Below are 11,767 nucleotides of genomic sequence, written 5' to 3' on the forward strand. Positions count from 1 at the left end.
AATAATAATAATAATAATAATAATAATAATAATAATAATAAGTAAAATCCAAGTCTTTTGCTTTGCTGCCTGCCCCACTGTTCAGCTAATATTCTCACTATATTTTTCTTAAATTTTTCATTTGATATGATGTCATTATGGCTTGTTCTTTACTTTCCACTTTTGCTATTTGTCGCATTTGTTCTTCGCCTCACAATCATCTCTAACTTGAGTTATTTTTACTATATTCAGTATTTTCATTAGTTTTATGTTCCTAAGAAATTTATGTGCTTCAACATCATTCTAATTTTGATTTCTTGAAAATATATTTCTAGTGCACTGAAATATTACTTTTAAGTACTAATATATAAATTTTCAGTGTAGTGAAAAATAATATTCCAGGGTGAAAATATATTTTGCCAAGCAATGATGGATTATGTCCAAAAATTAACTATACAGTACTTGACACTTGTTCTCCAAATATTAGCTATATAGATAGATGATTCTTCATCTTGGCAACAAAATATTCAAAGTGAGCCAACTGAAGATTCGTCGGTTGGGCAAAAAAGCCAGCTGATGTTTGATAATTAGTTTTTGAACTTGGAATGGTTATTTTGTTATATAATATTTAAGACTTTGGATTCGGACTAGGTGAATATGTATTGTTTGATAGTGTGTTAGGAAAATTAAGAAATGTTGAAAATTGGGGTTCTTAAACCGAACTGAACTAATCTCAAATCAAAATATTCTTTTTCAAACCAAACCGAACTATAATGTTAAACTGAATGATATCATTTTTTAAAAAATATCAAAACTGAAAAAATTGAACCAAATCCTGAAAAGCTCACCCCTATCTTTTGTTAAACGATATTAAAAATCCAATAAAAGAATATTATGTCACTAGCTAGTTCTTCGAATAAATTTGCAATTTCAATAATGCCAAGTCTAAAGATCAAAAGCTTTTCTTTAAGGCTTTGTCCTACATTGGAAGGTTAGAAGACTTTTTTCTTAGTTTTACGTGAAAGCATTTTTAAGTGGGTTTAAAACTTTATAGAGCGAGATCGAGATAGACAAAATAAAAAATCTTGCGCGCTTATGCCATTTGGTTTGCACGCGTGCATGGTGTGAAAATATTTTTTGTAACATACCAATTAATTAGTTTTTATTAGACAAATAATTTATACAAATTTGTAATTGTTCGATTATCCTATTTTTGCATGGTGTCTAATTTCTTATTAGCATTTTTGTTAGTGTTAAATTCATTTCTTTTGCATGGTGGATGCTATACTAAAACCCAACAATATGTAGACACAGTAAAGTTATTCTCATTGTTAGCATAAATATTTCTCATTTCCAGATTCATTTTTACCAACTTCAACTTTCAACTTCTTCGCCTCTCTCTCATATTCTAAGTCTGAACAAAATAATGTAAAGTGTTTTGCATTGTATTTTTATTGGGTACACAAATTAAAATTGCAATTAGTTGAGTTAGAAGCACAACTGAAATTCTAGAATTGTTTGAAGGTGACTGGAAAATTAGAGATTTTGATCGAGCATAAATGATTGTACCGGGAACTTTGAGAATTAAAAAAAATGATTTCCATTATTTCCAATCACCCCATTGAAAGTCGTTGAAAACATCGACAATCACCAAATATCATAATTTCAATTTTTTCTTTATTTGTTAGATGATTGGTATTAAATTATCTTCATACCAATGCGCGGACTACCTGACTAACATGGGTCAAGCTACTCCGTGGGAGTACTTCTATATCTTGAATCTGCCACCGGATGGCATTAAGGAAATCCTCGCTCGTGATGTCTCAAGTGCTTCTACCAGGAGGATCTATTAGCTCTCTATCGGTGCTTCAGCCCCTCATGCGCACCAAAAAAAAATGAAGTGAGTGGATAAAAAGGTTTGTAGCATATTTTCCACATTAGTATCACCTAACACATACCAAAGAAATTGATTGTTTTACATGACTATGAAATATAATTGTTCAATTTTGATCTCTTTATTAATTACTATATAATTAATTTTAAAGACAAGAACTAATTTATTTTTTTTAAATACTATTAAATCACAATCGAGATATTAAAATTATTGAACTTTATAAAGTTGAGTAAGAAAATGTAGCACAATAGCGTAACTAAAATTAATATTATCATAATAGTTGAATTAAATTTAAATAATTTTGAAATCGGTGAGAGAATAATCAATTATAACTAACATAATCAATTATAAGTGTCTGCCAAAGGCCTTGTGGTCAAGCGGCATGAAGTGATTCTTCCAAGTGGGAGGTCATGGGTTCTCAAGTCTCAGTGGGGGAAATGTTGACTTTGTTGGGTTTCAGTGAACAGATACTACATGTAATAGGGTCAATAGTATTCAAAAAAAAAAAATCAATTATAAGTGTCTAAATTCGTAAAACACTATTATTTTATATTCATTAATTAAATTAGTTGTAATCAAATAAGGTTGAATTATACATTAGCAGGATTATTGGGAATCGGGTTGCAAAGTTTCAACCATGTACAGTGGTACTTCAATTCATTTTTATTTCTTAGTATACGTTATTTATGGTCCACGTAACAGCTTTTAATACGCTCTTATCTTTGACTATCGAATAAAGTTGACAATATACAAAACAAATAAAGTAAATTATTAAGGATGGACTAAAACTATAATGGAGTATATGTTGATTGTCCCAAACCATTATATATATATATATATATATATATATATATATATATATATATATATATATTAAGAAATATAGTAAATAATAGTAATTCTCATCAAAGCGAGCTTAATAATCCTATAAATATGCTTATGTTATAAGCTTAGGACAACATAAAGTAGCAAAATTAAATCATTGAATAATTTTGAAATCACTGAAAGATTGATCAATTATAACTAACAAAATTTTACAGTCAAGTTGAGGATCAAAATTCTATATTCGTTCATGTTTAATTTAGTAATTAGTATTATATGCATAGCCTACTTTCCTAATACATGCATGTACTTTAATATATGTAATACGTATAGGCCAGGACATTATGATAGTATGATTTTTATTTGTAAAATGCACTGTGATATTTATTTGTAAACAAAATACATTTGCGTTGCTCTTCACAAAATGGACATTTTACGTTCTTATATATACATACACATAACCCCAAAAAAAAAAAAAAACATTACTATTTCAAGTACAAATATCATTGATATTATCTTTTAATTTCTAATAGAAAACATGGTCAAGCTTGAATTGGGATGATATTTAGTATACATTGAATTGTACGAATAGTGTAGTCACCAAATGTTATTATTACATCCTTACGAATATTGGACAAACTAAATGACAAGTACGCGGTAAATAAGTCCTAAACAACGTATACAAATTAAGTGTTTAAATTCGTATCAAACGTTATCATTTTGTATTCATTAATTAAATTAGTTGTAAATATTGAGTAATCATATACATTATAAATTTATCAAATAAAGTTGCATCTATGACATATTAGCGGGATTGGGTCAAAAGGTTTAAACCTTGTAGTTCAATTCATTTTTATTTCCTAATACATATTATTTATGGCTCACGTAAAAGTTTTTAATACGGTCTTATCTTCGGTGGACCATCGTATACAGCTGGCAGTATACAAATCAAATAAAGTAAATTATTAAGGATGGACCAAAACCATAATGGAGTATAGGTTGATTGTCCCAAGCCATTTTATATGTTAAGAAATAAAGTAAATAGTAATTCTCAAAACCAGCTTAATAATCCTATAAATATGCTTATGTTATAAGCTTAGGAAAACATAAAGTAGCAAATTAAAATTAAAGTTGTAATAATATCATATCCTTGAGAAGCTAAGTTTAGCTATGGCGGCGAGAACAAGTAGGGGCAGGCAAAGGATTGAGATGGTGAAGATACAGAATAAGAGCAGTCTTGAAGTCACTTTCTCGAAGCGCCGCGCCGGACTTTTCAAGAAGGCTAGTGTGTTTTCCACCCTCTGCGGCGCTGATGTTGCTATTATTGTTTTCTCGCCGGCGGGGAACAAGGTTTTCTCCTTCGGCCACCCCACTGTGGAGGCGGTGGTGGAGAGGTTTATCGGCGAGAACAACCCTGCGCCGGTTAATGAGACCGGCAGCGGGGCATTGGCGACGGAGCAGTTTATTGAGGCTCACCGGAATGCAAGGGTCCAGGAGCTGACGCGCCTAGAGGCCATATTTGAGCTTGAGAAGAAGAGGGGTGAGGCCATTGATGGATTTGTGGAGGCGAATCGTGAAGCTCATGGATGGATGAGAGGCTCTTACGATGATCTCAGCTTTGAGCAGCTTGTAACTCTGAAAAGTGGGATGGAAAATCTGTTGAAAGAAATTCAGCAGAAAGCTTATCATCAGCTTATGGCGGTGCACGGAAATGGCACGCAATTTAACCCATATGCAGGTGGAAATATAGTTTCGGGGGACCCAACTTCTGAATTCAACTTTGGCACTAGTGGTGGCGCCGCTGGAGCTCTTCCTTTCACTGGTGGTGTCCCCGGAGCTCATCCCTCCACTAGTGGTGCCGCCGCTGCCGCCACTTCAGCTTTCCCTGGTTCTACTTCCATGGCGGCAAGTGGGTATAATGCAGTTTCTCAATGGGTTGCAAGCACCAGTGATGCATCTAAGTCTGCAGGTGGGAATCTTGGAGCTAGCCATGCATTTTTCTAAACATTTAATTATGGCATTCTTTTTCAAAAATAATTGCAATGTTCACGGCACAATGCCATAATTCAAAATACGTGGAATGTTATATTATTGGTTCGTCGAACCAATATTTTTTGTGATGTTATTTACTTATTTTATCTAGTATTATTACAATGTAAGGTATTCTACAAAGAGTTAATACCCAAAATTGTTCTAGACTATTGTGATTTTTTCCAATTTTATCCTAAACGATTTTGGTGTCATAAAGTGGTCCCAGACTTAAGTGTTATCACTCAAAATTGTCCTCCGTTAGTTTAACCGTCAAAAGGGTGTTAAGTTCAGGATAATATAGTCATTTCATCAAAACATGCTACCTTATTTTAAAAAAAAAAAAAAAAAAATCAAAACAAAATCTTCATTAATGCCAAACACCACCGCCGGATCGGACCTTGCTACTATCGCCGTAAGTTGCTCGTTGCCGGAAAAAGGGGAGGGAGGTCGCTGCTACGTTGGTTCTGATCACACGGCCGGCTAACACCGAGAGAGGGAGAAAGGTTGCGGTGGCGAGCTTGGTGTCGGTGGAGGAGAGAGCTTCTAACGAGAGAGAGAAGAGAAGAGGACGGAGACATGGCTGCTGCTCGGTCTTCGCTCGCCGTGGGTGCGGCTTCGCTGAGGGAGGACGCCGACCGCCACTGCCTTGCCGCCGCCTCGTCACGACGATTCACCGGTGCTGCCTGTCGCTAGTTACCGTAGTGGTCCTTGTAGTAATGCAATGCTTCCTTAGGGTTTTTTGTTGGAAGAATTTACATGGCAAAATTGATCGCAGTTTCGCGATGAATATACTTCACTGCCAATTAATTTGAATCCTTATTTGGTGCAAGAAAATATGCAGTAATTCTTAGGCAATTATTGTCCTCACTCCTCAGATTTACTGCAAATTGGGTTCTTGTTCGCCAAGTTGAAGATTCAATAACATTCGCACTTAGTTAACATGGAATAAAGCTAAGGAGACCAAGAAGATCTAAAATGGAAATGACCATATTATCCTTGAACTTAACACCTTTTTGACAACTAAACTAACGGAGGACAATTTTGAGTGATAACACTAAAGTCTGGGATCACTTTATGACATCAAAGTTGTTTAGGACAAAATTGAGAAAAACCACTGTAGTCGAGGACAATTTTGAGTATTAACTCATTCTACAAATTTTAAATGATGTTCAATTTATTACCTACAATCTAATTTAGATTGTTCAATTATGTTCAAAAGTTTATATTATTGTCGATAAGTTTGATATTTAATTTTTAATTAAGTAATTATGGATATATACTTTCTTCAAGATACCATATTAATTCTTGGTACGTAATAATTATTGACGTGTTTTTAGAGAGTATTTCACCTCAATGAGAGTTTGGTGATAGAATCAAGTCTTACCATGCTCAAACTCATTTTGTTTTTACAAAAGTAGGGATGAATTGTGGGCCTAAATGCTTATGTGCTTTAAGAGCTAGATATTGATACACCACGAGAGCGGGGCAGGGGCGTCGACGACCGATGGAGCTTGGCTACGCTGCAATAATGGCGAAGGCGATAGAGCTTCACTGCAATAACGATGGCGGTGGAGGCTGCACTGGCGATGGCGTAGTCGTCGCTGGTGTGGTGAAGGAGCGATGGCAGTGGCGTGGAGCTTTGGAGAGGAGTGACCTGCGAAGATGGATAGATGACCGTTCCAGTAAGAATGGATGCGGAATTTATTTTTTATTTTTAATATTAAGTTTCTGCGAATGTTCTAAGAGGAACGGTCGTGAAAACTATTATTATTTTTTAAATACATGTAATTTTCGCGACTGTTTGTTAAAGAAACAGTCATAGAAACTAACCGCGCTTTTTTTCACCGCGGCCATTTTAGTTAGCAATGGTCGCGGATTCTTATTCAAATATTTACAATTTTGCCACCGCAAGTTTTTTTTTTTTCTTTTTTTAAGAATACACCACCATTCTTTTTAGAAAGATGGCCAAAAGTGAGTCTCCTTTGTTCATTTTTGTACTAGTGTTTTTAAATAAAATTGATGTATAGTAGTATATAATGTTAAAAAAAATAAATATTATATACATCGGTTCTATATAAAGTTATAAACTGAAATATATAGTATTTATTTATTTATTTTTAAAATTATATACTATATACGTCGGTTCTACATAAATCGATATAGCATTTTATTATTATTATTATTTAATAAAGACTATATATATATTTGTTATTAGATTAGCCGACGACGTTTATAGTATAAAATATTTTTTAATTAATATATGCTACGTCAGTTTCTTGACAAAACCGACTTACAAAATAATATATATTAAATTTGTTTTATTTTTCTGACAATATTTAATGGCCGATAAGTTTTTTTTTTCTTTTTAATGTGACGTTGTCTTTTCGAAATACAATCTTAACATAATGTTCAAAGAAAACTCCAAAATTTTCACTGTAGATTATCATGAAGCTATTATTTTGCATAAGTTCATGAGTTATAACAGCGCAATAATGTTTGATACTTTTAAAATTACAAGTCCATTGGTGTAAAACTTGAAGTTCATCATCAGCATGGAGTTGACACACATGGAGGCAATATAATTGATTAGTCGGAGAAGAAGAGGAGTGAAGCGATTGATGAAATTGTGGAAGCAAATCAAGAAGCCCATGGATGTATATGAGAGCTTCTGACGATGAACTCAATTTGTAGTAGTTTTTTTTTGTTTTTTGTTTTGTTTTTTTTTTTTTTTGTTTTTTGGAAAAATGATATGGAAAATCCGATAAAAGAATATTAAGAATATTATGTCACTAGCTAGTTCATCGAATCAATTTACAATTTCAATAATGCAAAGTCTATAGATCAAAAGCTTTTCTTTCACGCTTTGTCCTACATTGGAACGTTAGAAGACTTTTTCCCTAGTTTTATGTGAAAGCATTTTCAGGTGACCCGATTTGAAACTTTATAGAGAGGGAGATGGAGAAAAACAAAAATCTTGTGCGTGTTAATGCCGTTTGGTTTGCACGCTGTGAAAATATTTTTTGTAACATACCAAATTAGATTTTATTATTAGACAAATACTTTTTGGATTGTATCATTTTTTACCACAAAAATAATTTATACAAATTTGTAGTTGTTTGATTATCCTATTTTCACATGATGTCTAATTTCTTATTAACATTTTTGTTAGTGTTAAATTCATGTCTTCTGCATGGTGGATGCTATACCCAACAATATGTAGAGACGATTATTCTTATTATTAGTATAAATATTTCTCATTTCTAGATTCATTTTTATCAACTTCAACTTTCAATTAACTTCTTCATCTTTCTCTCTCGTATTGTAAGTCTGAACAAAATAATGTAAAGGCTTTTGCATTGTATTTTTTGGGTAGACAAAATTTCAATTTGTGTTAAAATTTAATCACAACTCAAATTCTCGCGTTTTTGGAGGTGATTGGAAAGCTAGAGCTTTTGAGCACGTACCGACAATTTTAGGAATTAAAATATTTCATTATTTTCGATCACAACATTGAAAGTCAAAATATGGACAATCACCAAATTAAATATTATAATTCGAGTTTAATTTTTTCTTTATTTGTTAGTATTAAATTATCTTCCTACCATATTTTGTCATATTTATTATGCCCATATGAAGCGAGGGGATAAAATGGTTTGTAACATATTTTCCACATTAGTATCACCTAACACATACCAAAGAAATTGATTGTACGTACCATTTACTATACATGACTATGAAATATAATTGTTGAATTTTGATCTCTTTATTACTATATGATTTTAGAGACAAAAACTAATTTATTTTTTTAAAAAAAATACTATTAAATCACAATCGAGATATTAAAATTGAACTTTTATAAAGTCGTGTGATAGCAGAAAATATAGCACAATAGCGTAACTAAAATTAATAGTATCATAAATAGTTGAATTAAATTTAAATAATTTTGAAATCGCTGAGAGAATAATCAATTATAACTAACATAATCTTATAGTAAAGTTGAGGAATCAAAATTCTACATTCGTTCATGTTTATTATGGTACGTATCACCTACTCTCCTAATACATGTACTTTAATATGTAATACGTGTAGAACATTACGATAATGAGATTTTTATTTGTAAAATGCAGTGTGATATTTATTTGTAAACAAAATACATTTACGCTATTACATTCTTCACAAGATCGACATTTTACGTTCTTATATGTATGTATCCAAAAAAAAAAAAACATTACTAATTCAACGCAAGTATAAATATCATTGTTAATATTGTCTTTTTTTAATAGAAAACATGTTCAAATTTGATATGATATTTAGCATACATTGTACGAATAGAGTAGTCACCTTCCAAACGTTATTATTACTTTCTTAGGTAGGTCGGAAAGACCAAATGACAAGTCGTAAATAAATCTTAAACAATATATACAAATTAAGTGTCTAAATTCGTATTAAACATTATCATTTTATATTCATTAATTAAATTACTTGTAAATATTGAGCAACCACATTATATTAACAATTAATTAAATAAGGTTGCATCACGTACTAGCGGGATTGAGTACGTCATAGGGATTTAACCTTGTAGAGTTGTACTTCACTTTATTTTTATTTCCTAATACATATTAGTTATGGTCACGTAAAAGTTTTTAAAGCAGTCTTATCTTTCATCATCGTATCAAGTTGGCAATGTATAAAACAAATAAAGTAAATTACTAAGAATGGACCAAAATCATAATGGAATATAGGTTGATTGTTCCAAGACGTACGTGTAGGACATTACGACACTGATATTTTTATTTGTAATATGTATTGTAATATTTATTTGTAAGCAAAATACAAAAAAAAAAAACCATTAATGCTTCAACTAAAATACAAATACCATTGTTAATATTATCTTTAGCATATGCATTGTACGAATAATGTAGTCACCAAATATTATTATTACTTTCTTATATATGTAGGCTGGAAAGACTAATTGACAAGCCGTAAATAAGTCTTAAACAACATACGCAAATTAAGTGTATGTTTAAATTCGTATCAAATGTTATCATTTTATATTTATTAATTAAATTACTTGTAATCAAATAAGGTTAATGAATCACATATTAGCGGGATTGAGGATCGGGTCACACAGTTTAAAACTTATACAGTTGTACTTCAATTCATTTATATTTCCTAATACATATTATTTATGGCTCACGTAAACATTTTTAATACGGCCGTATCTTTGATCGACCATCATCGTATAAAGTTGGCAGTATACAAAACAAACAAATAAAGTAAATTATTAAGGATGGACCAAAACCAGAATGGAGTATAGGTTGATTGTTCCAAACCATTTTATAGGTTAAGAATAAAGTAAATAGTAATTTTCAAAACGAGCTTAATAATCCTATAAATATGCTTATGTTATAAGCTCAGGAAAACATAAAGTAGCGAATTAAAATTAAAGTTGTGATATCATATCCTTGAGAAGCTAAGGTTAGCTATGGCGGCGAGAACAAGTAGGGGCAGGCAAAGGATTGAGATGGTGAAGATACAGAACAAGAGCAGTCTTGAAGTCACTTTCTCGAAGCGCCGCGCCGGACTTTTCAAGAAGGCCAGTATGCTTTCCACCCTTTGCGGCGCTGATGTTGCTATTATTGTTTTCTCGCCGGCGGGGAACAAGGTTTTCTCCTTTGGCCACCCCACTGTTGAGGCGGTGGTGGAGAGGTTTCTCGGCGAGAACATTCCAGCGCCGGTTAATGAGACCGGCGGCGGGGCGTTGGCGACGGAGCAGATTATTGAGGCTCAGCGGAATGCAAGGGTCCAGGAGCTGAACATGGAGCTGACGCGCCTGGAGGCCATATTTGAGCTTGAGAAGAAGAGGGGTGAGGCCATTGATGGAGTTGTGGAGGCGAATCGTGAAGCTCATGGATGGATGAGAAGTTCTTACGATGATCTTAGCTTTGAGCAGCTTGTAACTCTGAAAAGTGGGATGGAAAATCTGATGAAAGAAATTCTGCAGAAAGCTCATGATCAGCTTATGGCGGTGCACGGAAATGGCACGCCATTTAACCCATATGCAAGTGGCTTTTATCCCACTGGAAATATAATTTCCGGGGACCCAACTTCTGAATTCAACTTTGGAACTAGTGGTGGCACCCCCGGAACTCTTCCTTTTACCAGTGGTGTCCCTGGAGCTCATCCTTCCACTAGTGGTGGTGCCGCCGCCACATCAGCTTTCCCTGGTTGTAGTTCAATGGCAGGGGGCAATAATGCAGGCTCTCCATGGGCTGCAGGCACCAGTAGTGATGCATGTGGTAATTTTGGAGCTGGGCGCCCATTTTTTTAAACATGCATTTAATTATGGCAATCTGATCTGTTTCAAAAATAATTATTGTTGCATGGCCATTCAAAATACTAAGAATGTTATATTATTGGTTCGTCGAACCAATATATATATTTTTATATTATTTACTTATTTTATCTAGTATTTTGATATTTTGTCCTGCTTTGATTCACTATTACAATGTAAGGTATTCTAAAAGTTTTCAATGATGTTCAATTTATTACCTACAATCTAAATTAGATTGTTTATTTATGTTCAAAGGTTTATATTATTTTCGATATAATAATAATAACAAAAACAAAAACAATAATAATAATAATGGCTTCATCTACATTCCTATGTTTTTGGTGAAATGATACAACGCAAATCTCATAGCTGTCAAAAACCATGCACAAACATCAGTACATGACAGTTCTCTGCTTTAATTTTTTCTCTGTCCTCGCACAACTCACCACATTGAAATCAGATGAGAAATATGTTTTCTTAATAAGAACCTAGCTAGGTAGGCTTGGTAACGCGAGCTCATAACTCAAGTGCGAGCATTAAGTCAGTAGTCAGTATGCTGAGAAACAAAGTTCTTTACCTCGGCGAAAGGCACAATTCAGTCCAGAGAAGTCCATATATGCATTATAAATCTTCACGCAAAGATGCATCTTCTCTCTCAATGTCCTCAATTACCAACTTTACCCTATTTAGATAATCAGAGTTATACA

At 33.0% G+C, this 11,767-nt stretch overlaps 2 protein-coding genes across 2 annotated transcripts; both read left to right on the top strand.

The window, feature by feature from the left end:
• Window positions 1–3,865: 3,865 nt before the first annotated feature.
• Window positions 3,866–4,699, top strand: LOC116023581 (agamous-like MADS-box protein AGL62). The gene has a single exon (XM_031264582.1). It carries the CDS (start codon window positions 3,866–3,868, stop codon window positions 4,697–4,699), a length of 834 nt encoding a protein of 277 aa, XP_031120442.1.
• Window positions 4,700–10,211: 5,512 nt separating this feature from the next.
• On the top strand, window positions 10,212–11,057 carry LOC116023582 (agamous-like MADS-box protein AGL62). Its single transcript, XM_031264583.1, has one exon. It carries the CDS (start codon window positions 10,212–10,214, stop codon window positions 11,055–11,057), a length of 846 nt encoding a protein of 281 aa, XP_031120443.1.
• The last annotated feature ends 710 nt before the right edge of the window (window positions 11,058–11,767 follow it).

This window comes from Ipomoea triloba, chromosome 6, assembly GCF_003576645.1.
Source record: "Ipomoea triloba cultivar NCNSP0323 chromosome 6, ASM357664v1".
In the NCBI taxonomy this organism is placed as follows: Eukaryota; Viridiplantae; Streptophyta; class Magnoliopsida; order Solanales; family Convolvulaceae; genus Ipomoea; species Ipomoea triloba.

What these genes read in the sequence shown, in the direction of transcription:
- LOC116023581 (XM_031264582.1), top strand. Translation starts at nt 3,866, where the DNA reads ATGGCGGCGAGAACAAGTAGGGGCAGGCAAAGGATTGAGATGGTGAAG.
- LOC116023582 (XM_031264583.1), top strand. Translation starts at nt 10,212, where the DNA reads ATGGCGGCGAGAACAAGTAGGGGCAGGCAAAGGATTGAGATGGTGAAG.